We start from the raw sequence: 26,485 nt of genomic DNA, 5'->3' as shown, positions 1-26,485 counted from the left end.
CAACTGTCTTTGCTGAGAACTCTGTCCACAAATAGTGCTTCACCAATAGGTCTCTCTATTCCCCAGCAACAGGTGGACTCCTCTGGCATTTTATCTGGCACAGGTCAGCTGGCAATAGTGGCAAAAGCCCCTGAACCTGGATGAAAAAGAATGTATTTTCCACTTCCAGTCATGAAATCTGTTTTCCATCAAAGCCCTTGGTGCTAGAGGATTGAACAAATGCTTTCTCTCCTTGGTCATTATGTTACCTTATTTCTTTTCTCTCCCATAGCACACACTTCAATGATTGGTATATAGCAAGCACTCAATAAATATTTGAAGATGAGTGAATCCGTTCAATTGAAAGTACAACAGATGCCTACCAAGTAGAACTCTGCAGATGTTCAAACAATGGCTTTGCTGACAGTCAATTAATTATGCCTTCTGACAATTCTAATGTCACTTCAAAGTCTGGAAGGAGATGATTATCTGTTTTAGAGAAAGTTGTGGGGAAAGTTCAGGTTGGGGGAAAGGAGCGTGGTTTGGAGAGGAAAGGGAGTTGAGTTCACAGTTATCTGTATTTGTGTGTTTAAGATCAGAAGATGCATAATTAGCACTTGTAGGTTCGGGTCTCAGCTCTGCATGTCTCAGTACACAACCACAGACAACCTACAAGTTGAAACTTTCTTTTGCCATACACATTGTGTGCCCCGCCAGCTCTTTCTCTCTCAGGGTATCAAGCTTATTTCCACAGTTATAAGGTAAAGGATGCTTGATTATAAAGTAAAAATCTCTTTTCTACTTTTGTTTTCATTCTTTGATAAAGAGAATGGTGATCCCAAAGCAACAGAGTGAGTGAGTATCTGCTGTATGTATGAAACACCAATCCTGGGTGAGTCTTCCCAGTCTTGAAGGGGTGGTAATATAAGAGAATGATCTTTTATAACTGGTTGCTAGGGAAAAAACACGTAAACTTGGAGAAAGGATTTTTTTTCTTTCAGTGTGATGCCCTGCCCATCTGACCCAATTAGATTAGAACAGAAGAAAACTGAGGAGGTAAGAGATTGTCTTGGGAACCAAGGACCACAAAGGAATCCCAGAGGGGAGAAAATATGATTTAGAACTTAAAAAAGAAAATCCTAACTATGTAACCTATCCATTGATGAATTTCAATCTTTAATTTTCAAAGAAAACACATGGAAAAGAGATCAAGTTCAAGGGTATCAATCTAATTTTGACTGAAGTTCAATGATCGTAGCAACCATGTGTTGTTCTACCTTAAACATTCTCTAGTGCCTTTAAGTGATTTAAAAAAGGAATGAGAAAGTCTGAGTTATAATCCATGGCTCTGTCACTAATTAGTTTGTGAACCTAGAAAACTCCCTTATTTTCACAATCTCTAAAAATGAGAGGATTTTCCTAGGTAGTCTTTAAGATTCCCTCTAGCTGTAACATTTTAAGATTCCATAAGGTGTTAAATAAATGAAGTATTTTCCCTCTGTAGTTTACACCATGTCCTGCCACAAGGAATATGGAATGTCTGCTCACAATTCTTATTCATGGGTTAATTAATTAATTAAACATTAAATATCTCCTATGTGCCAGGCATTGATCTAGGACCAAAGATGGGGACACAGCAGCGTACTAAACAAAAACTACCTTCAACCAGACTTATATACTAGTGAGGTAAACAATAAATACTACAAGTAAGTAACTTGATGAGTATGAGAAAAGAGGATATTGGCAATCTCTTCAGTTCATTTATATTTGAAAATCAAGGAGATAAGGACAGTATATGTACAAAGGTTCTAACAAGTTTTTATCATTTTATTTTATCATTTTTAAGGGCAATGTGTTCTTAACTCAAATTTGAATAAGGTGTCACCACGTCTGGGTTCACAAAAATAGCAGGCCCAACCTACTCCCTCACCTTTGTGAACAGCCCTGCCATTCCTCTTCTTACCATCAGAGACTAATTTCTATTGTTTGTTCAGAAAGGAAATTCTGGCCATAGAGTTCAAATCACTCCCAGCTGTATGACCTTGAACGAGTCATTTGGGCTTTAGTTTTCTGGAAAATGAAAGGTTGTCCTAGATAGTTTCTAAGATTAAATTATTCTTTATGATACTACAAGTCTAGGTTTCCAAATCGATGCTTAAAAACACACTATGTAGCCAAATTAATTAAAAATTAACGTGTGCTAAGATAGAACACATAAAATGCTTAGGATTATTATTTATTTACTGCTGTAATCATATATTGCCCCAAGCAAACATTTTACCAGAAATCACTACCACAAAAGGAAATATATCAAATATGTCTCATTAATAGAAAACATTCTATTCCCATGACCCACAGAGACCTTAAACAAAAAGCTAGAGAGAAGCAAAACCAAGAAATCCATTCTTTTCCCAAATCAATACCACCTTTTCTCTAAACCACTTATTTTCTACTTATTCTTCCATTGTGGTTTTGGGGTTTTTAATTAATTAGGTTATTTTTCTGTGAAAATAAGATCCTTACGGTTTCAGGTTCCATCTGTACTAAAGGCAGCTCCCACTTGGAATCACTTTCTAGTTTGTAATTGACAGGAGCACTTTGGAAACCATTTCCTTGACACAAAATAATAAAAACAATGAAATACAAATTACTTAGCACTTGCCAGTTGAAACCCTCTAAAAACTTTTCAAAGCAATCACATTGTTCCTTGTACCGATGAAGAAGCTAAAACACAGACTATGTTCACTGATTTATCTCATAGTCTATGACCAATCCAGTAACATGGTGCTAAGAGAGCATGATGGGGTGGAAAGAGAACAGGATCTGGGATCAGTAGGCCTGGGCCCCTGTGCAATTCTGATGCTAATGGGATCTATGTCTAGCAGGGGTGGCAGAGGGCTCTGAGGAATGGGGAGTCCATTAATCACACAGATCCCGTTTCTTCATATGCCAAATGGAAATAAACATACTGTCTGTTTTGCAGGGCTGCTGTCTAGTTTAAATTAAATTATATAACAAGTATGAAAGTGCTTTACAAAGCACTATATAAATGTTAGTTGTAATCATGTAATAATAATGATAAGCTGGGGGTAGCACTAGAAGTTAGATGCAAGAGCTTGATTCCCACGCAAGTTGAGATGCCTAAGTCACTGAATATCAGAGTTGGACAAGTATTTTTGAAATCTAATCTCGTAGTCCATTGAATGCTTGAGTACCTTTCACCACTTCCCCAACAAGGGGTTACTGGGCTTTGGCCTACGCTCTTCCAAGAAACTTCTTCTGTCTGTTAAACATGTTAATTCATTATACCAAATGTAAATTTGCCAGCTTCCCCTCACTTGCCTTTGTAGCTAACTTTGGAATAACACATATTAAGTCTAGTACCTTTTCGACATGGCAGTTCTCCAATAGCTTTCAGGGCTCCAGGTTTTCTTTTCTCCACTCCTTCAACTGTAGCTCAAATAGTGGTTTCCAGTTTCCTAAGCCTCTTAGTCCAAGTCCTCTAGACATGCTCACTTATCCTTTGGTCTTACTAGAATAGAAAAGAAATAAACCATCTTCCCCATTGTTTGGGGCACTCTGCTTCTACTCACAAACATCCTTTGGACCTCCATCTTGCTCTCAATTGAGAAGATATGTAGTACCAAGTATGGTGAGGTGGTTTTATCAGTAAAGTACTCGTAGCACCTTCCCATCCATGCCTTTCTTCTCTTAGGGCTTGACACATGCCAGGTCCCCACCACCTCATATCTTCCCCTCTGTTCACCTGTCCTTTGAAGCAATAAAGGCTACTTCTCCTAGAACCAACTTCTGGCTTTATGCAAAAACTCTCAGTATGCCTCACTAACAATGCTCAAGAGATAAACAAAAAAATTCTTAGATAAATGCCAAGTTCTGTGAAGAGAATTTACCTAGTGCTGCTCTAAAGGCATAGGGATTCTTCAAATAGCTCACTAAACAATATTAAGACTCACACATTTCAGTTTTTTTTTTTTTTTTGGAAGAAGGAATAAGACAACACCATGTAAACACTGCCAAGATAATTACAGCTTCCTGCTTAAAAATAAGCTGGTAGATATTTTTAGACCATCCTCAGATATATTACTTTATTCATTTCCAGAGATACTGTATTCCAAGATTGTTGCCTTCTGCCTTAGGGTCTGTACAGCCAGAGCACCATTATTTTGGAGAGAATCATGCCATGGCCACAGACTGAGACATGGAACTTGTCACCTACAAACATGCTTTCTCTTTCAAAATGAATGAAAACACAAAACTTAGAGGCTCTGGGTATACCAACCAACATGGAGAACACCTGGATAAATTCACAGACATGGCTCAAGGATATCTAGAGACAAACTCAACTTTCCTTTACATTTCTCCCTCAAAACTATCTGAAAAATATAAGCTCCAAATGCTGGCCACTAGCCCTGTAAGCTCCCTAATTTTCTAACAACAAAAACTTTCTCCCCCATTAATTTTAATAGCTAATTTAAAAATCCTCCCTCTCCTATTTTAAGTTCCGAACTTTACCTTAAATTATAGTAATTTATAGTTCATCACCCCTTGTTCTTTCTATGTATCTACCCCTGGCACTGAGAATCTCCTCTAGTAGAAACATACTTTTCTAGTTGCCCAGGGAAACAGGTTGCTCCAAGATGCAAGCACTTGAACCAAGGCCTGTGGCCTTGCAAATGATGTGAACTAAAGATCTACTGCCTGGTTAACTGAATTAGATGAGAATTTCTCCTTACCTTCAACTTTCTTCTATATTTCCTCTCTTCCCTCTAGAGCACAGCATTCTAGGCCCACTCAAGTACGTCCTTGCTAATGGAAAGACACTAGGGAATCTGCTACAGCCAAAATTCAACTCCAAGTAGATAAAAATGTTCAGAACGTGAGAGGCTATCTTCCCTTCAAAGATCTGGACTTATCATACTGCTCTACTATGATTCATCTGCTGTGGCATGTAGCTAATACTGTAATGCAACAGTTACAATTTTTGATTAAGATGTAAAAGGAACGGCATGGAAGCACTAAAACTAGCACATTTTCAGAAGAAATCATTAAAAAAAAAACAGCTGAGACTCAATTGAAGGTTCCAGCTTGTAATATTTTATCAAGAAATGACTTGAGGAAACAATCACTATAGCTCTTAGTGATTTTTAGTGATTTGCTTTCCCTTAAGGTCAACAGTCAGCTAACATGGCTGATAGAGAGGTATCAGGTGGGCTATCTCCCTACAGTATGTATCTGAGCCATGGCAAAAAGCCTATGCTTAGTGTCACATCAGTTAATGCAGGAGTTAAAGATAGTCAAAGTATATTGCCAGTGACATTGAAGTCTGGGCTACAGAGGCCCTCGGAACAATTGATCTCTTACTTAAAGATCATGACTTCAGGAGGTAAAGGATGACATGAGGCAGGAATAGCCACCTACAGGAACAGCTTATGCCTTTTTGTAACGGTAATGAATCAGAATGGACTTGCGATCTGAAGAGTAAGTCGAAATCCTAAAATTTATAGCTGTGTGACTTGAACAACTCATTGAGTCTCTCTGAATCTCTGTTTCCTCATCAGAGAAATGAAAACTTCATGGCCAGATATATGAGTCAGACCATGACTGGGAGTAGGCTTTTTAAACTTGTAGAGGTTTAAGTAAATATAGCTTTCATCATCTCCACCACAATGGTTATCATCTCACCAACAGTAGAAAGGGTATGTGTCCAGTAGAAAATAAAGAAACAGATACACAAGAAAGGGAAATTTTAAAACAGTCAAGTTTACAAGATATAGGAATGACTCTCTACTTCTCCCGCCCAAGAAGGGAGTGTTAAGATGATTCATTTGTGGGACTTCCCTGGCGGTCCAGTGGTTAGGGCTTGGCGCTTCCACTGCAGGGGGTGCAGGTTCGATCCTTGGTTGGAGAACTAAGATCCCGTATGCCATGCGGCACGTACAAAAATAAAAGATAATTCATTTGTGATAGGCTTCAATACTCCTGGGGGGGAGAAAGGGTATCCTTTGTAGCTGTGCAGTTATAGTATCTCTTATTGTTATAATCTGAAGTGATTCTGCCCTCCTCATAATATCTCTACATCTATCTATCTTGTTTCAAAATAAGTTGCTGACATAATGACACTTTACCCTAAATACTTCAACATTTTGCTCCTAAAAACAAGGATATTATCTTATATAACCACAATGCCATTACTATACCCACAAAATTAACATTGATGTATTATCTAATATATAGTTCATATTTAAATTTCTCTAAACTTGCCCTAAATACTTTGTTTTTTGATCCAGATTCAATCAAGACGCATGCCTTGCATTTGAATGGCATGTCTTTTTTCATTTTCTTTAATCTTGACATTTTAAAAGAATTCAGGACAATTGTCTTGAAAAATGGCACATCATTTGGATTTGTCTACTTCCTAATGGTTGGATTTCAGGTTAAATATTTCAGCAAGACTATATTACACAGGTGATGTTGTGTACTTTCTACTACATCATATCAGCTGGCACATGTCAGTTTGTCCCATTATTGGTGATGCTAAGTTTCATCACTTGGATTAAGAAAGTTTCCAAACTCTCTATTTGTGAAGGTATCTTTTCTCCTTTGACTTAAGTCACCTGTGAGGTGATATTTTGATATTCCTCCCCTACTTTCAAGCATGCCATAATTATAGTTCTTTAAACAAAGAAAAACTGCTAAGAGTAATGGGAAACTCCATAATGAAAAACAAAACACAAATATATTCATGAATTATTCCACTCAAGGAAAAAAGAAAATAGGGGCTGCACAGAAAAAAATGAACATGACCACAGGGGAATCTATTCCATTGACACCATTTATTTACATTTTGTTCCCTCTCACTCACTGGTGCAGCTCATAATCTAGTAGGAGATCTTTGACATGAAAGCATTTAATGACCTTCAGCAAATCACCTATAGTGTCAATGAAAATTCCAGCATTACATAGGCAAAGTGATAGAAAAAGTGAGGGGGTTGAGGTGGGGCTGGGCACGTTAACGCAAGAGTGAAAAGTTCTTTTAAGGTGGTGATTAGCAATGCTATTTCCAGCCCAGAATGGAACTCAGGTAAAATTCTGATAGAGAACAAGAGATGACTCTTCTTCATCTCCCTTGGGTTAGGCCCTTCTGTTGCAAACACATTATTATGTAGCCTCCTTCTCTCATCTTCAGACTTAACTCTGTCTTCTATGCTCACCTAGTGTCTCAGGCAGACCCAACACAGTGCTGCACCCCTTGCTGCACAGACATTCCTTACATGCCTGCCTCTCTCCTGTCCTTCCCAGAACTTGTGAATCCCCTGAGGGCAGAGACTCTGCTTGGTGTCCCTTGCACACAGCAGCAGGCATGCAAAACATGTTCGGGAAATGTTTAATGTTTGAGTAGAACAGTAAACCATAGTTCTGTTAACTCATCCTTTGCTTCCTGCTTTCATCTAGCCAGTGAGAGGTACAGCTGGCATTCAAACCAAGGCATTCTGGCTTTGGAACCCACATTCTTAACCACATTTCATGAAACAGTTCCCATAACCTTTGATCTCAACGTGCAGCACTCATTATATAAGATAAAGTCCTTAGTCTTTAGGCCATTGGTCCCAGCCTACCTCCCCTACCTTATTTCCCAAAATTTGTTCCTTCCCACATGGGTGCTTCACTCCAATGATTTTACTCCCTATTACGTTAAAATTCTACTCCTCAGAAATGACATCACTTCTCTACTATCATCGCACTTCCAAATCTCTATTACCGTAATTTTAAAAACAACCCAAAGGCTATCCACTCCACAAACACTTTTCCATTCCTGCCTCATAATGTTCTCTCTCCTTTCTTCTCATTTCTCAAAGTGCTTTGGCTGAACTTCAAATAAGTTACTTGTCGCTTTCTGCCTTGTGTTAGGATTAAACACCACAACGTTGTACACATCCTCTCTTAAGACTATAAGCTCCTTTAAAGTAAAGACCCACGTCTCCCTAGCTCCACATGTCTCCAACACCTACCTAGCACAGTAGCCTGCACATAATAGGCCCTTGGTGGATATCTGCCATATAAAGTAATTTTCCTTAAATAATCTTGGCCTCAATTTATATTTTATCCATTCTATCTACTTAGAAGAGAATGCCCTTCCCTTATTTTCCATCTGTCCAAAGCTGATCTCCTCCGTAAAACCCTTCCTAAATATCCAGACTAAACTTTGGAAGCGAAGGATATGTTTATTACCTGGGTTGTGGTGACGGCAAATATAAGCGCACACATACATCCAAACCCACCAAATTGTATACATTAACTATGTGACTTTGTTTACTTCAATAAAGCTGTGGAAAAAGTTTTAGAAGAAAAAAAAAATGTATAGACCTGGAGTTTGGATTCTAATCCAGTCCTGCAACTTATTAGCTGTTGGTATTGGGCAGATTACTTAACATTTCTGTGCCTTGATTTCCTAATCTGGAAATAATAATAGCATTTACTTCACAGGGTTATATTTTTTTCTGTAAGGATGAAATGAGTTAATTCTTAATAAAGTACATACTGTATAACAGTGCTGCCATATTGTAAGCACCCAATAAAACTTAATCATTATTCCACATTCTCTCTCATGGTTTGTAATACTCATTTGGCAATGATTATTTACCAATTGGTGACATATGTTCTATTTTTGCTAGGAACTTCAGTTTAAATCACGTATTATTAATGGCTTTTTAATGGGCATATCTTGTTTTCTTTAGTAAATCACGGGATAACTTTGATTACTGAGCATATTCTACATGCCAAGAACTTGGCTAAGTGCTTTCTATAAATATTTCATTCAGTACTCACTATAAAAGTATAAACTAGCCATTATTTCCACATTATAGATAAAGCAAAACAAAAGGATGTAGAGAATAAGCAATTTGTTCAAGTTGTCTAAACTAGTGAGTAGTAGAGCTAGGACAGTTCTTGAAGGCAAAGATAATATTTAATTAATCTCCCAGAGCGATTAATATATACTCATGAACACAGTTACTATCTATGTTCAATGTTTTTTATTGCTATCTATTTTGTTGTTGTGAAAATTGAAGCATATATATTTGGTATGTTAGCTTTTTGTGTTTGGTATACCTTAATACAGAGGCCTTATTTTTCACTCTTAATAAGCTTTTTAAAAAAGTTACCTTAGGCTCCAATATAAGCCCTTGTCCCATGTCAATGACAAGAGCGTGATATACTTTTAGTATATTTTAATATAACTAGAGACTTTTTTTTAACTATTCTCTATGCATTTGTGCTAATCTCTATCAACTTACATTTAACTTTTAGCTTTGTGTACTTCTCTGCATTAATGCTGTTTCTACAGAGAACTTACTATGCAAGAAACGCTAAAGCACATTTGCTTCACACCTATGATTCACCAAGGTGGGAAATGGGGTTGAGGCAGTTGAGGAACGGGTCAATATTGCTTAGCTGGTAAAAGGCAGAAAGGGAACCAGAACCAGAACTCTTTATCCCCACTACTGTGCTCTTTTAGCTAAGCTACACTGTCTCCTGCATACAAAGAAATGTCACGTTTTTCATATTTTAACCCAGTGCATTTATGATGTGGCTTTGTGCCCTCAGTTTACCTGTCATTACATATTCCCAAATAGGAAGCAAGTGGGAAGACATGAAAATAGGAAGTATTTGAAGAAGTAAAAGTCCTGTGCAATTTTTCCACCTCTATGCCTTTGCTCCCAACTGCTCCCCAAATGTAATATCCTCTCTCCAGATGCCCGAAAAGCAGTGCTACTCAGAATGATCTACAGATTCCTATCTGACTAAGACACTCTGCAATGAGACAAGTACAGACACAGACAGTATTTAGAAAATATGATAGCAATTTAATAGAGTAATTTATTCCTGTTAAATCTAATAATGGTAAAACTCAGTCTTCCATTTTGTATTCTGTTTATTTCATTTTCTTAGTAACTAATTTTAATTGTACTCTATGGAAATATTGGTCTCCAACAGATTAGGGAGAAAACAGAAAACCTGAAAGGCACTGCTTTGAGTCCAGGTTCAAGAACCATCAATTCTTCTCAAAAGCATTCCCAATGTTCTCAATGAATAGAGCTTTTACATTTTGTAACATTTGACCTAAGCCTCTCTTTTTTTTTTTTTTTTAAAACTGTAATACCTTAGTGCGAGGGACTTGATTCAGGGGCCAGCAGAAATTTTTTTTTTTTTTTTTTTTTTTTATTTTTATTTTTGGCTGTGTTGGGTCTTCGTTTCCGTGCGAGGGCTTTCTCTAGTTGCGGCAAGCGGGGGCCGCTCTTCATCGCGGTGCGCGGGCCTCTCACTATCGTGGCCTCTCTTGTTGCGGAGCACAGGCTCCAGAAGCGCAGGCTCAGTAGTTGTGGCTCACGGGCTTAGTTGCTCCGCAGCATGTGGGATCTTCCCAGACCAGGGCTCGAACCCGTGTCTGCTGCACTGGCAGGCAGATTCCCAACCACTGCGTCACCAGGGAAGTCCGACCTAAGCTTCTCTTATGCCTCATAACTTTCTACCTAGATTAGCAATTGTTTGTTTTTCTTATCTTTTCTAAATAATTCCAACCTCCCTGAGGATAGGTTATGTATCTTTAACACCTCATACTTGGCGTACAATTCATAAATTCACATCACACGAATGGACTGGATGATTAACCACTGATAATTATTCACAGGTTTGGAGAGAGGAGAAGTTAAAAAAAATACAAAGGGAACAACTTTTCCTAAATAGGGAAAGGATTGAAAGCACAAAGTTTAGATACTACTCGATTCCACATTTTGTAAATGAACATTTAGATCAGTGAGAGACCTGAACCCACACAGAAACCCTATTTTTTGCCTAATAAGAAGCTAATAAATTGTCAAAAATTAACTTTTAAAATCAAATTTGTATTCAAGAAACTCTGCATTACCCCTGAAATTTTAGTCCAAGCTAAACAGACATCACATTTACGGCAGTCTCACAAAGCAATTTCCAGAACACTCAGGTGTGTGTACATGCATACCAACTCCAACGCATCCAGACTCAAAGCTTTTACCAGTGGAGCCGGTACTATTCCTAATTACTAATTAAGGAAAACAGAACAGAACCTTTACTTCAGAACTCAGCCCTAGACCCCACTCACCGAAGTATTCATCGGCGGGTGGATTTTCCATGTCATACAGCATCTTCTTGGTCAGATGCTCGAGCTCATCTTCAGGGCGGAATGAGGAGGGGACAGCTGGAGGCCCCATGGATCCTGTTTGTCCACTCTGAAAGGCAGAAAACACAGAGTCCTTTAAGTGCAACCTAGACATCAACCAAGGCAATCAGGTAGTGTTTGCACTGTAGAGGAAAAAGCACTGGATGGGGCTATTAGGAGGCCTGGGTTTAGAATTGGTTTTATCAGCTAGTCAGTGTCTGACCTTGGGGGCACTTCTTTATTCACTTGCCTTATATAGATGAGCCATCTATCAGGCTTAGAAATCCATGTTTACAAAGAATAGGACTCTATTTCATTCAACAATTGCTAAGCAGTCACTATGTGCCAGTTGTAGATTTACAAAAAAAGATGAAGAAACTGAGTCTCTTCCCTTACAGAGCTTACAGTCAAGTAAGAGGTATAGGCACCCTAGTAATTAAAGATAAAGCAACTGTAGAAAGTGCACAATCAGAGCACAAAGGGGACTCCCACTGTCCGGAGAGGAAGAATTCCAGGGAGAGGCACCAGCACAGACTAGGATTTATTCAGCTAAAGGAGAGGAACCATAAACGTTGCAGTTTTTTTACATTCAGGTGAGGAAGAAGCCAGGTGGCATAAGGAACTCCTATGTATAAAGTTTGAGATAAGAAAAGAGATGAATATTAATGGGTACATGGGGTCCACAAAGTGAAGGGCCTTGTGTTCCAGTTAAGGAGGTTGAGTAACCCCCCTGCCCCACCCCACCAGACCACCCCTGCACTGCAAACAACCAGATATCAAATGAGGAGGTAAATCAGCAGTAGTAAACACTGGATTGGTGTTAAATAGGCGGATGTGCCTGAATTAAAGCAATGCAAGGGAATAAAATGTCAGGTGAAAGAACACTTGAGGTGATCAACCAAGAATCTAAAGTATGTAAAGAAAGAAGAAAGACCAGAGGCCAGATGTAAAATAGCTGGTGCTATGTAAATAAGAGGGAATTTGTTATATTTTCCTTTGCCTACATTATAACTTTGACCACTTCCGATATTACACCCCAGTATCTTCAAAGTATTAAAAATAAAAAGACTGTTAAAGGTTTAGAAATATCGGTGATGATATTCCCCATGGCAAATGGAAAGAGCTGAGATTGGGAATGTACTGCCTTGATCTTTATGCGCTCTTAAAATTGTTGACCAAGAGTTTCTCCTTTCATGAATAGTTTACAAGAATCAGTTCAACAAGATTTGAAGCTGCATATTCATTCACCCGTTATCTTCACTATACCAAATGAGTTCTTGGATGTGAAAATCCTGTGAAGAACAAATCCTTGTACAAAAGTTTCATTATTATTACCAGCATCATTTCAACAACTAAGAAGGGTATTAATTACTTGTGTTATGGCTAGGGCATGAAATGCCTTCTAAACATATGTGAAATTGTTGATTGGTACCTATTTGGCCTTTTCTCTCTAATTATCTCTCATCTGGCATCTGCAGGATCATTACCTCAATCTACTCATTGTGAGGTAAAGAAATTGACACCCAAAAAGATCGGGCAGGGCTAATTAGGATAAAGCCAGGACAAGAGCCCATCCTAGATTCACTCATTTGTCCTAAACATTAATCTCAGGGCCTCCTCTAAACTGCAAATAATGCCTGCCCCATTGAGTTAGTGTGAGGGTTAAAGAAGTTCTTGACTCATTCACGTTTGTTTTGCTTATTAGTTTATGCACACTTTCTTACAGTGCCTATTTTGTGTACCCTCTGCAAGCATCAGGGAGGAACACAAAGACGTATTTGACACAGTCTTTGCCTTTGAAAGGACTGAAGTCTAGTGAGGGTGAAAGACAGACACAAATGATCATCAGTTCCATAAAGCACACTATATTGGGGGGAGTGTATGCAGATATAAATATTGGAGGAGTGATTTGCTAGTATAATTAAACTTCAAATTGCTCATATATGCTATCAACTTTCAAGAAAATTTTACAGAAATATTCGTATAAGAACATAAAATTATTGTGGCCAGAGATAGTGAAGGGATATATGGTGTGGCAGTGGCATTGTGGTTGGAGACAGATTTAATGAGGTGAGCTTGTGAACCTGTCTGAACTTGAGACCCCCTTCTGTAAAATGGGCTTGCAATGCTACCTCACAGTCTTTGTGAGAATTAAGATGAGACAGCTTGCATTTCATGCTAAATAGAGCTTAACTACTTTCAAGCCATGGCAACAAAGGGACTCTAGATTCCCCAGCCTGCCTCTGAGGGAGGGGACTATCCCAGTTCAGGTGACAACATTGAAGACGAGATAGGAAAATTATCTACAACTTTTTCTTGTAGGTTTGCAATTAAGAGAGAACTTGAGCCCCAAATTTGGTATTACCTGACTCTAAATTCTACGTATTCTTTTCCAATCAAACATTGCTTTCCATAGAGAAAGTGCTAGAAAAGTATGAAATATTAATGGTCGTGGCTGTTTTAATTTAAATCAACAACTAGTAGAGAAAATCTGATAATTCCTGCTTCCAGTCTTAGGGTGAACCCTCAGGGAATGGACACAATTTATTATTGTTTGGCCCTAAAATCTGCCGGCTTCCCTTTTCATATAAACAAAGGCAGCAAGAAAGCCAAGTCTGTCCTCTGTAAATCGGAGCCAGTAATTGAGATTCTACCTTTAGCACTTAAATTTCAAGCAGAGGCCTAATTTCAAAGTACTTACCTTGTCAGTATTTCACAGATTTTAAGAAACAATACTTATATTATACCTTTTATTCTACAAATACTCCTTCCTATTTGCTTGTGATACTGTTTCTGAAGTTTGGAAAGGCTCTTTTCTTTTAGATTCTAATATCAAATATTGCTGATCTTGGATTCCTGGTATTCCTTCTGAATAAAGACCCCAGGAGATCATCTCTTCCAGTGTTTCTGGACCTTATTTGGCTAGAGAACTCCCCACTGCCCCCACCTCCAGTGGGTAATACTCAACATCTGTGGAATACATAGTGGTAAAAAGTCAAGTTCTTCCCAGTTGTCTCTCACACCCAGGAAAATATAGTTCAGGACTTTCTTCAGCATTCAAGTCTCATAAGTAGTAGTTTAGCACTTTCTCACTGGGATGAAGAGATCCCTTTCAATTTCTCTCCCCCGGGAGTGCTTAGGACTCAACACATCCTAGGAAAAATTAATAATTGTATCCAAATCATTTTTAAATAAGCAGCTTCTAAAATTGTGTCTGGGCAATAGAACACAATTGAAAATTTATAAGTGGGGGGTGAGGGAGGGCTGGCAGGGGATGTGATATATTATTTTGTTTTTTATTTCTTCAGAAGTAGAAATATGAATAGCATCAGCAGTATATTCATTGTGACATAATAACAGTTCCTTGTATCTGTATGACCCTTTTCAAAGTGCCTGCTTTCACATATGTCATCTCAAATGTTTATACAACAGCCCTGTGTGATATATCACCCTATTTTATGGATGAGGAAATTGAGGCTCAGAAAAGATAACTGAGCAATGCTGTGTGCAGTACTAGCCCTGAAAGCCAGCAGAGCCCTGACTGAGACTAGGTAGGCTGAGTTGGCCGTGTTTTGGCTCCACTTCAATGCCTCGCTGGATTCCGATATTGTTATTTCCAAGCCTTCCAGCTCTATCACTATAGTCATTTGGATTTTAAAATACTGATTGTATTATCTAATAAGCAAAGATGTTTTCCAGAGTGGAGGCTTACTGCTAAATAGTGAAACAAAAGCACTGCACAACAAATATAAACACAGCCTCTAGCCTTTTCTAAGTAAAAGACATTCTTATAAGTATCAATATTAATCACTAATATGTGCGTTCTTTGAAATGCCTGGACCTCCTAGTAAAGGCAAAAAAGGAAAAAAAACATTATATGACCCACGGATGAAATTATTGGGAAATAAATTTCAGAGAATTCCTTCAAAATTCTCTTAACATACTTTTCCTAAGGAAATGCCAAGTACTAAGCACTATCATTATAAAGTCAAATTATTCAGGATTCCTGCCTCTGACAACTCAGTTTAGGAAGAGAGAGACATGAAAATAGGTAATTACAGTAAAGTGTAAGTACAAAAACACAGGTATGAATTCAGTGTTCTGAGATAACAGAACACTGCCAGAAAGGAGGTGACCACTTAGTTTGATATTGAAGGATAAACTGGATTTCACCAGATGAAAGAAAGGAAGAAAGAAAGAGAGAGAGAGAGAAAGAGGAAGAGAGAGAGAGACAGAGAGAGAGAGAAAGAAAGGAAGGAAGGAGGGAGAGAGAGAGAGAAAGAAAGAAGAAAAGGAAAAAAGAAAGAGAAAAAAAGTAAAGATATTCCAAGAACAGTATGTACAAAAGAACATGAATATTAGCAAAAATGTTAAGAAATAGAGGAAGAACAGAGCTAGGATGAGGCTAGAGAAAAATGGGTTGTGGTCAAAGTCAAGACTGTTTTAGGCAACAGATAATCTTTAGGAGATTTAAAATGGTGGGCTGACTTTACTAAAGTCATGCTTCTGAAATATGCCTATTGGTGAATATCTCAAACCCAAAGCCAACGATGACTTAAAAAAGTGCAACCAGACATCATGTCATTTCTGAGCAATTTAATGGTTAATATGCTTTAAAAGAACTCTGATATGTCCTATGTAAATTTGCTAACTGCTCACCAAAATGTGTTTCCCCTTCCTTCTGAGCACACAGCTAGACTATTTTCCATTCTCCTTGCAGTTAGATACAGCCATATGAGGCATAGGAAAAAGGAGCTCACTCCTGGAGGAGAGCCATCCACTGACGGCTGGCTTGCCTCAAACTGTTACAGAAGGGAGACTGGAAAGCAATATGCTCAGAGATTAATGGTTAAAAGTGATGGGCAGTGGTTTATATTCCTTTTATTTATACTTTCCTTTTTCTACAATGAAGATTTTTTCCTCAGATGTGAAAAAATAATTTTTTTTTCCTGACACAAAGTGTCAGGAAACAGAAAATGTCCAAGTATCTACAGCAGGCTCTTCTCTGCCATGGTTCTTTTCTTGCTAGGGGCCCAGCTGATTATCATTCTAGAGAAGGCCTAATATGAATACCACAGCCAAATTTGGATCCTAGGCCCCTGGTAAAGGTTATGGATGAGACTGTGCAAAAATAAGGACTGTTTCTGCAAACAAAATGCATATGGACAGAATCTGCTTGGTGAGCAAAAAAACTCTGCCAGATTAAGAATAGCACAAATAACAGTATCCATCATACTTATATTAACACTTCATGGTATTTGAAGTGTTTTGTATTTTCTTACATCAGAACCTATTAAGTCAAAAGACCTATTTATCTCTCTAATCTTAGTTCTGCCTTTAACTTGTCCAGTCATTTGGATCAAATCATTTCTATTCCCTGAGCCTTGGTATGTTTATGTGTAAAATGGTGTTTTCAAAGATTCCTTTGATTTTTAACTCTATCACAGTTTTGTACCCGTAATATGCAGATATTTACAGATATTTATAGTGAAATCACAGGTATTCATATTTATGGCAACTTTGTAGTTTATAAAAACAGACACACTGAGCAAGTGGAGACCTCATTATTATAGAGATTTCCATTTACATGAGGACTTAAACCACTTGTCAGCATCCCCTGAAACAATCTAGAACTTCATTCAGCATTCTGAATCTGAGTAAGCAGCTGGCAGGTCACAGGGTTTCTGCAGCCTACAGAACTTTCACTACACATGGGGCATGAAATCAAGAACATACAAAGGTTAACCACCCTTTCCTACCACCATCCTTCCTTGGGTGGGGAAAGCAGAATTGTCCCTCCTAAAGAGAAAAGGAAGCATGGTAAACAGCCTACACTATGGTGCAAACAGCAAAGACCCCTAGGAGAACACCCACCTCCTTGAATCTTTGTTACCACCAACTTAACTAATTAAATATATGTGTTAAATAAGGATCCATATTACAAAATGGCTACCTAATCTGTCATCATATCAGCCTTCTGGGTTACTCTGATATTGACCTCGCCATGGGCCATTTTTCTCCCATGAGTCCTTACCTGCTGTTGATTTCCTAGTTACAGAGTGCTAGCTAACTGGAACTTAGTGCAAATCTGAACCTCACCAGAAAAGCACCGCCCAGGCAGATACAACACTGGGAAAAGGCAGCCAAGATATTCAGAGGGATTACATGATAATGAATACTCTATCACTCTAGGTACCAGAGCTTCTCATTTTTCTTGTCCATTTGCAATGATGTACAAGAGGTTCCTTCTCTCAGAGGGAAAATAACTTCAATTACGTGTTCTTGAAAAAAGAAACACTGAAATTATCTTCTTTCAAACGGTAGAATTAGCCCCATTTTGAGCTGAAAGCCTGCCAGAAAAAATATATTTCTGATATTTTCGTTCTTTTTCTCTCCCCTTATTTAACTGTGTCAAGTTTGCAGTTTGCAATTTCCTGACGCTGCTTCTCCTTTCTGACTCTCACTGATTATCACACTCTATGCTCAGCGTCTCACTGTTCAGTGGAAGGAGCACTCCGCTTCAGGCCAAAGGCAGAAGATGTGCTGGGCACCCACCCTGCTTCAGGTTGAAAGCAATGGGTCTCAGAGGAGGAAGGGGGAGGAGGAGAACCACTTATTAACGATTAGAAACCCACCAATGAACATTCCTCACAGCTGCATGGGAGCAGAAAGGCATGTGCTTAGTTCTTCTATTCCTAAGGTCCATTTTCTTGGAGAATGAATGGTTAAGGGCACAAAGAAGACCATCCAGAAAATCTGACTTTAAAAGTTTGATTTTATGCCAGTTAGTCTTCAACTTTCAAAAGGTTTGTTTTCTTACAACCCGTTTTTCATATTCCCTTTCTCATGCCATGCATAGATGCCCCTAAATCACCCTTCTTAGGCCAAATTTGGAGTCATAGCCAAGGACTGATGATTCTGAATGACAGCCTGGGGGAGTTGCTGGATGTCACCGCAGCCAGGGGAAAGCGCTGGGTGTCCACCTAGGGGCTGTGGTGTTTGCACACCAGAGAATTATGGTAACGTAGGCTGAGCTGAGAGGTGGTGGCTTCTCTCCATGCCCACCCCACCAGTCCCCAAAGTATCAGGGTAGCCTTAAGAGTGCCTTGCTTGGAGCATGCTTATTTCTGGCCCTGACAGCTAGAGCACCATTTCAGTTCCCCAAGGGTTTTGTTTCTCTATTAGACTTTCCCATCTATAAACTGGAAGATACTAATATCTAATTCATATGAAGAAGCTCTGTAAAATATTAAACATAATATTGTGTTTAAATGACAGTTGTGGTTACCAGGAGGGACACCTTACAAACCACTAACAAAGATGATTTTCTTCTTGGAAGTGGAATATTTGCAGATAACAGTATCTCTCCAGTAACTCTTCACTCTTCTATCTCCTGATAAAGTACTTCAGTCTAGTCTATTTGAATTTCACATTAATTGTTGTAGCAAGAGATGTAATTCCTCTGAGTCTTTTTAATTGTAAACCTTGAAATACATGACATTTGGTGAAGGTATGCTTTGCTGGCTCTCCAAATTGTTAACCTCTCTACATCTTAGCCTTTGGCACCAAAGATAAACAGTAAAGCAGGGCTCATGTTTGGTTATTCAGAACGAAGTAGCCTCCCTTATGTGTTCCTGCCTAGATGAGCTCCAAGCAAAAAAGGCATAACCACATATGCTCTCCCACCTGGTAGGCAGGTAGGAAAGGTCAGAAGCAGGAGTCCCAGATACTCAGGGTCAGGGAGAAGTTAAAGCAAAGATCTCTTACCAACCTGCTTCATAGTTCTCATTTCATGACTCCTTCTCTCCATACTCCCATATTCTCCATACTTTCCATCCTTCAAGAAGGCAGGCCTTCCTTAAAGGAGAAAGCCAGTGGTCTCTGTGGCAGGTGATAAGATCTCTATCAATTTGCTTCCTTCTTATATACCACCGTACATGATTCCTACACAAGGCTACTAGAAGCTATTTCCACAGCACGAGAGCTAAAAGCTACCTGCATTTCTTTGCTCCATTAATTAGGCCTATGTGTGCTATGCAGAAGGGATCTGATACAACAAAGGAAAGACAATGACAAGACATTATTTCCATTGGTAGGTTTCACCTCAACAAGACTCAAGACATAAAAAGTTTGATGAATGGGATGAACTGTTGTTCAAGGTTGCGTTTTCAAACAAAACGAGGTCTTGGTCTTTGCTGTGCTCCACTAGTACCTGGCAGTGACTTCCACTGAAAAGACATTTCATCTTTATTTGATTGCCTGGAACAATGCAAAGGGCTAGTTGCTCCAACACTGGGAAGAAAAGTGTTACCACCATGCACTACTTTCCATACACTGTCCCATAGAAAAGCCATCCTCAACCAGACATCTTACTGTTTCTCTTACCAGGGCTCCAGCCTTGACCATGGTTCTAATTCACTGGGGCTTTACCAATTCCTTACTGTTACATATTTAGATTGTTTCATAATTCTTGTCATTATCATGTTAAAAAAAAAAAACCCAGAAACATATTAAAATAGTACTACCTGGTAATTCCAAATGTATACAAATATATATGTAAGGGTGCCAGCAGGTGTGTCTACGTAGGTATAAAAAAACAGATACTGGAAGAAAAAAATACCAACATGTTAACAGCTCATGTTAGGATGATGGGAATATTAATTTTTTCTTTAATATTTTAAAATTATCTAAATATAGTAAAATATGGATGACCCTTAAAAAATAACTATTCTTTACAAGACATGGGATTTCAGTCTTTTCTTTAGCATTTTCAGACACAAAGCCAGAAGAAAAAGAAGAATGTAAAGTGGGGACAATTTGTTGAAAAAAATAAAGGCACCTAGATTTTCAGTCAGATATGCACAGAAACACTTTCCTATTATACAAGCTGTTTCTATCTAAGTGGGCTTGACAGATGCCTGAACGTGACACAAGACACTGAAATAACATGCAAATCAGTTTTCGGTTTTAATATGCAAATATGACGCTTGGCACATCACTTTCCATGGCTGAGGTGAATTTCTGTTTTTGAGTTTTTCGTGGGAAATGCACGCCAGCAAACAAATGGTTAACTCCCCATATTTCACCTAACACAAGGTGGTTTTCATTTGAGTCAGAAAGGTTCTTGCTCAGCAATCCAAGGCACTTAGGATGCAAAGGAAGGGCATGTGTTTTGTTCAGTAACAATGCCACCCGCAGCAAACAAGTCCATCCTCTGACAGATGCACTGATCACACTGGATTTCTGGGCCTTGGCGGGGAGGCAGGCAAAGTGTGTCCATGAGAATAACAGAGAAAAGGTTTTTTGCTTGACCTGTGAAAATCAAATCAAAGTAGCTCAACATGGTGGGAAGATTAGCTTCTGGAGACAAAGACAAGGAAGGAGTCAAAAGTCCTTGCTTCCAGGATACTGAGGCAGTGTGAAAAACTGTACCCTCGGTGAAATCTACATTAAATTATCCACAAATACTAGTCATTAGGCATGATGGCAATCATCAGGATAACTGAGGTGTATTCAATATCTCAATTACTGGAATTGAAATTCCAGTTCAAGGAATTTATAATTCAGTCAAGAAATCAAGGCACATGAGGGAGAAATAAAGAACGAAGCAAAACACTGACTGATGATGGTAATCAGTATGGTTTAGACACTTAAGAGTATAGGCTCTAGGGGCTGGCTACCTGCTTGGATTCAAATCCCACATCCACTACTTACCACCAGTGTGACTCAGGGAAAGATGCTTCATTTAACGAAGTATTAGTTGCATAAACCATAAAATGGGGTCAATAGGATTTACCCCATGAGTTAAATGAGATGGCCCATGTAAATCATTCACTGCCTGCACTGATTAAGAGCCTATTCTTATCCTTAAAGATATGCTACACAGTAATAGATACCACATGAATACTCCAATGGATGATATGAATTTAGAGGAAAGAGAAGTTACAGTGGACTGGGGCATACCAAAAACACGCCACGGGGGATGAGAAGATTGCATTGGGACTTGAAGCAAAGGAAGAAAGGTCTTCGCATTTCCACGCTCCTTCACAGGCAGCAAGGAACTCTGGGGCAACACTCACGCACGCTACATTTTATTTAATACTTTCCAAGGCAGGAATGTGTGTCTTCTGTACAAAGAAACGAACCACGTTAGTGGTTTGTTAAGTGACTATGTTAAGTGACTTAGCCAAAATCACACCCATAGGAAGTGGCAGAGCCAAGAGTTAAACATGAGTCTTCTGACCCAAGCTCAGTGTTTTTCCACTAATTTACAGCTGCCTCTATATATTCATTTAGAAATATGAAACTTATATGATCTGTCATAAAGATTAATCAAGACAGTCAACCTCACTGATTAAAGCATGATGCTAATTATATCAGAGGTTGGAGACCAATGTGGCCCCATTTACTTTCAGAAACATTGATTGTGGTGTAATGGAGAAAGTGTGGGCTTTGGAAGCAGAAAAAGCTGGTTCAAATACCAAGTTATATCCCTTATTTTGCATAACACTTCACAAGTTTTTTTAAACTTCTCTTAGCATAAGCATCTTCATCTGTAAATGGGGTCAGGGGGCAGGCAGGGAATAGGGAATGTTTCCATTTCAGGGCCGTTGTAATACCTAAGATGATACATGGCATGTGCTAATATTTAATAGGGGCTCATGACTTGTATTAAATGCTCACAAACAGTCTGTCAAATTTGAGCTATGGCTGCCTTTCAAATGTGGCAGGAAGGTGGATGAGGGAATATGAATGACTCAGTGCCATTCATCAGCACTGCAGCAGAGGGGGAAATAGATCATGCCCTGACACTGAATCTAAAGGTCAACAGCACTGAATATTTCTAACTGATCAGCAACCTTGATTCAAATAACAGTAATTCTATTGAAGGAATATCTCCTTCCATAAACTCTGAAAGGTAGAAATATGTAAGTATTTAATTTATATATTTATTGATTTATAATTGATGACACTGAAAATAATTAAGGTATCCTGAATAGTTTAGCAAGGACCAGACAATGTTCAAAATACGTTAACTCATTTAGTCACCACAGCAGCCCCATCAGATCAGAGATTCCAATTTTACAAATGAGAAAACTGAGGCACGGAGATCACCTTGACAGTACCTGGGGACTTGGAATCAGAATGCAGTCATCAATCCAGAAAGTGCATGCTTAACCATCATACAACTGCCTCAGCCTCTCAACCCATCTACATTTTTTTTCAGAGGGATTTTATGACCTATCTACTTACGTTTAGGAGAATTTAATCTTGTATTATGAAGTCTTGAACTATCAAAGGAAACTTCCTAAGGGACAAATACCAACAATTTTTTTTAAATTGAAGTATAGTTAATTTACAATGTTGTGTTAATTTCTGGTGTACAGCAAAGCGATTCAGTTGAATATATGTAAATATATTCTTTTTCATATTCGTTTCCCTTCTAGTTTATTACAAGATATTGAATATAGTTCCCTGTGCTATAGAGTAGGACCCTGTTGTTTATCTATTTTATATATCGTAGTTTGTATCTGCTAATCCCAAACTCCTAATTTATCCCTCCCCTGCCTTTCCCCTTTGGTTTCCATCAGTTTGTTTTCTATGTCTGTGAGTTTGTTTCTGTTTTGTAAATATGAAGTATTTACTGTGTAGAAAGATGGCAACCTAGAAAATAACAAGCGTCCTGGGTAATTCTGATGTAGATGGACTGAGCACAAGAAGTAGAGAGACAGGGCCACTTTTGATGTCTTCATTCATGATTCAGCAAGAGAAGTAGAACTGCTCTTAGACTACTTCCTTTATCAATCTCTGACACAAGCTGGGGGGTAATGCTAAATCGTAAAACAGTAAAAAGAAATGATAATTAGCACTGTACTAGAAGTGAGCGAAGGAAAAATCATGTAAAGGGTCATTAATACTCTGATATAAAAAACTAAAAGATAATACCATTTCCTAGTGACCAAAGTCATAATTTTTTTTTCTGCTGGGTTAAAAGTCCAAGCATGAATAAAACACTACGCAATATTCTATTCTATAAGAACTTGGGCCTCACCGACATGTAAAACACTGTAGTCTGCGGTAGTCTACTGGGAGGTAACTGTAGATCCCCGGCACTCTCTGAGCATTCCAGAAACAGAACACACTAGAGATCATTTAGTGGTAGGTGAAGCCCCTCATTTATAATGAGAAAACTGAGAGTCAAGGAGGGGAACTGAGCTGTCCCAGGTCACCTAAAAAATGAGTGGTGGAATCAAGAGGGGCTCAAATCAGGAAAGAGGTCTATTTTGAAACTAGTTCGTTCTTTTTCCACCGTGAAAGATGCACTCAGCACAGTGATACATTCTCGATGCCCTACAAAGTATGTCCCCTCTTGGCACGACTTTGGGAGCCCTCACCTCCATTTATGCAGCATTCTGAGATCCTGAGATGGAAGCTGCTTTAAAGTGAAAATCATGGCTGTTATTCTCGGCGAGCTTACACAGACTGACAGCAGCTGGCACAAACAGATGTGGTCCCCAGAGGAGTCTGCAGGCTGTGCTGGTGTCACCCCCGTGCCAGTCTTCTCTTCCTTGACTTAACAAAAGGCATCTCTCCTCACATGATGCAGACCCCACGAGCCACTTTTCGTCACAGGGGAGTCCAGAGTCCTAGGCAAGTTGGCCTCAATATCTCCCTTCTCTTTTTGTCTTATCCATTGTTTCCTAATGACATACATGGCTTTCTGAAAGAAATACTTCCTTCTGGTAAGAATTTTCTTGACTCAGGGCCTTATTCAATGCCCAGGGATTATAGTAATACCATTTATGGAGTCACTTACTGTCTACATGTGTTATCTCATTTAGCCTCTGAAATAATCCAACTACATGAGCACTTTTGCTATCTCACTTTACAGATGAGGAAAGAGACACAGAGACTCCAAAGAGCTTTGCTCAAAGTCACGGAGCTGGTGTGAGAAGGAGCTAGGATATGTATCCAACCACACTGATTCTAGAAATCGCCTCTCAAGTTCTAGTAGCTAGAGATTAAGACCCGGAAGGATGGGGTTGAAAGTGTCACTATAATAAGAATGAAGTGGGGTGGTTAAGAATCCGCCTGCCATTGCAGGGGGCATGGGTTCGAGCCCTGGTCCGGGAAGATCCCACATGCCGCAGAGCAACTAAGCCCGTGCGCCACAACTACTGAGCCTGCACTCTAGAGCCCGAGAGCCACAACTACTGAGCCCACGTGCCACAGTTACTGAAGCCTGTGCGCCTAGAGCCCATACCCTGCAACAAGAGAAGCCACCGCAAAGAGAAGCCAGTGCACTGCAACGAAGAGTGGGCCCCGCTCGCCGCAACTAGAGGAAGCCCGCGCACAGCAACAAAGACCCAACACAGCCAAAAATAATAAATAAATAAAATTAAAAAAAAAAGAATGGAGTGGATTTGATATCATTAAGTGCCAAAAACTTACAAACAGTTATTGTTATAACACCACCATGAATATCATCAAAAACTCTATATGTTTCATTATCACTGTCACTCTAACTACCCTCACTGATAGGTAGGAAGCCAGTTATTACTGGCTTTATTCTTTTTCTAACCAAGAGACGTATTGCAGTGACTGACGCAGGTCACTCGGCAGGCAGTGCCTCAACCCTCATGACAATGCTGAATGTTATGGACGCAGCTCACATTGCTTCTTGAATATAAAATGAGCTTGTGGGAGAAGAACAAGTACGAGATGTTACAGTACATCAAGCACATTAAAGATCACATTGTTTCACATGTGAGATGCAACCTAGCAAGGTCCTAATAGCGCAGAAACTAAACATAACTGAGGAGATGATTGTAAGTAATACATTTATCCAAAGCACAATTGCCGAGTGCCTAGCAAGTGCTAGAGCTAAAGAAATTAAAGAAATAACTGAGACACGGCCCTGCCCTCTAAGAGATGTAGTAGGAAATATTAGACATCTGGAAATATCCAAATGTAAAATATCCAAAAATACAATAACCAAAGTTAAATGTTTTAATCAATGCTACCAGAACACAGAGAAAGAGGAGGTGGCTCACATTGGGAAGACGAAGGGACACTCACAAGGGAAGGTGGCATTTTAACCACGTCTTGGATGAATACGGAATTTGGACATCCAGAGATGCAGCAAGAATGACATTCCAGGTGAAGACCCCAAGAGGGACACACGAGAGAGTCAAGTTGATAAGTTATCATCTTTCATTTCAGGTCAAAAGCACATGTAATTGACCTTTGGCTCTTCTGCCCTCTCTGTTCCTTTTTGTTAGTTTCACTGTGCTGTGCATGAAGATGTCCGTAATACTTTAGCGAAAGTGAGGGAATTGTCTACTGGGACAACCACCCCTACATGAGGCTGCAGGAGAAGATGTCTACAGATCAGCCCATGACCTCGGCACAGCAGGTCAGCTGCTCCAGACTCGAGTGCATACTACTCACTGAAATGTTTGCTTTTTGCTGCTGATCTTAAAAAAAATGATTGCTTTAGTGAGAGGCTGAAGAAAATGAGCATACAAGTGGCTGTGATGATTTCTGACGCCAACAACTCAGTGCCTAGAGGAAGGTCAGAGTAGAGAAACACGGGGGCCCTGGGATTTTGCCGCAAGGGCTGTGCCGACACATAAAAGATGAGAATCATGATGGAAGCTGTTTATTTATTTGTTTGCTTATTTGCTTTTGCAGGTTCCACAGAGGGATATGCTGTCTTTACGTAAAGCTTGGCTGCACGTTTTCAGGAATCTTCTCCATTTGCCCCTTAGAAACCTACATAGGTATCTATGTTCCAGTTGATATGAAACACTGTCATACAAAACCAGATTGAAAAAAAACTAAATGTGCTTTACTGTCTCTTTAGCTTAATCTGCAATCTCGGATAGTAACTAGGAGTCAAAAATTACTTTCCCCAACTAAGAAGTCTATATAGGAAACAAACACAGAGCAGCCTGGTGGTTAGGAATTTTAGGCCCCTCTTTGCCATAAACTTGCTAAATACAACTTAGATAGTCATTTCCCCTCTCTGGGTCTGGTTCTCTCCAATGGGTATAATCTTCAGTCTCCTAATGCATGTTTCTTATGGCAAACAAAGGGAGCAGGAGAGGTAAAATCACTCAAGTAATTTGTGAACAGCAACATGCAGAAAGGGGACACACAAATCATGCTCATCTTCCTCTTCCTTATCATCACAGCTAAGATTTATTGAGTCAGGCCCTGTTCTAAATGTTTCAAATGCACCTCACCCTCCCAACCTCCTGCTCAGGTAGTTACTCATTCAGCGATGAA

At 39.2% G+C, this 26,485-nt stretch overlaps 1 protein-coding gene and 1 long non-coding RNA gene across 9 annotated transcripts in view; one reads left to right on the top strand and one right to left on the bottom strand.

Moving 5' to 3' along the window:
- LPP (LIM domain containing preferred translocation partner in lipoma) overlaps nt 1-26,485 on the bottom strand; it is a 692,297-nt gene that overhangs the window by 163,619 nt on the left and 502,193 nt on the right. For all 8 annotated transcript variants that reach the window (XM_082461500.1, XM_082461502.1, XM_082461505.1 and 5 more), the window contains one exon: nt 11,138-11,264. In XM_082461500.1, coding sequence (XP_082317626.1) covers nt 11,138-11,264 — 127 coding nt within the window. The remainder of the gene's footprint in view (nt 1-11,137; nt 11,265-26,485) is intronic.
- Nucleotides 1-26,485, top strand: part of LOC309660690 — a 326,684-nt gene that overhangs the window by 126,615 nt on the left and 173,584 nt on the right. The gene's annotated exons all lie outside the window — the stretch shown is intronic.

Source organism: Balaenoptera physalus, assembly GCF_965194825.1.
Source record: "Balaenoptera physalus genome assembly, chromosome: 4".
Lineage (NCBI taxonomy): Eukaryota > Metazoa > Chordata > Mammalia > Artiodactyla > Balaenopteridae > Balaenoptera > Balaenoptera physalus.
This window is presented reverse-complemented; position numbering and strand designations above follow the sequence as displayed.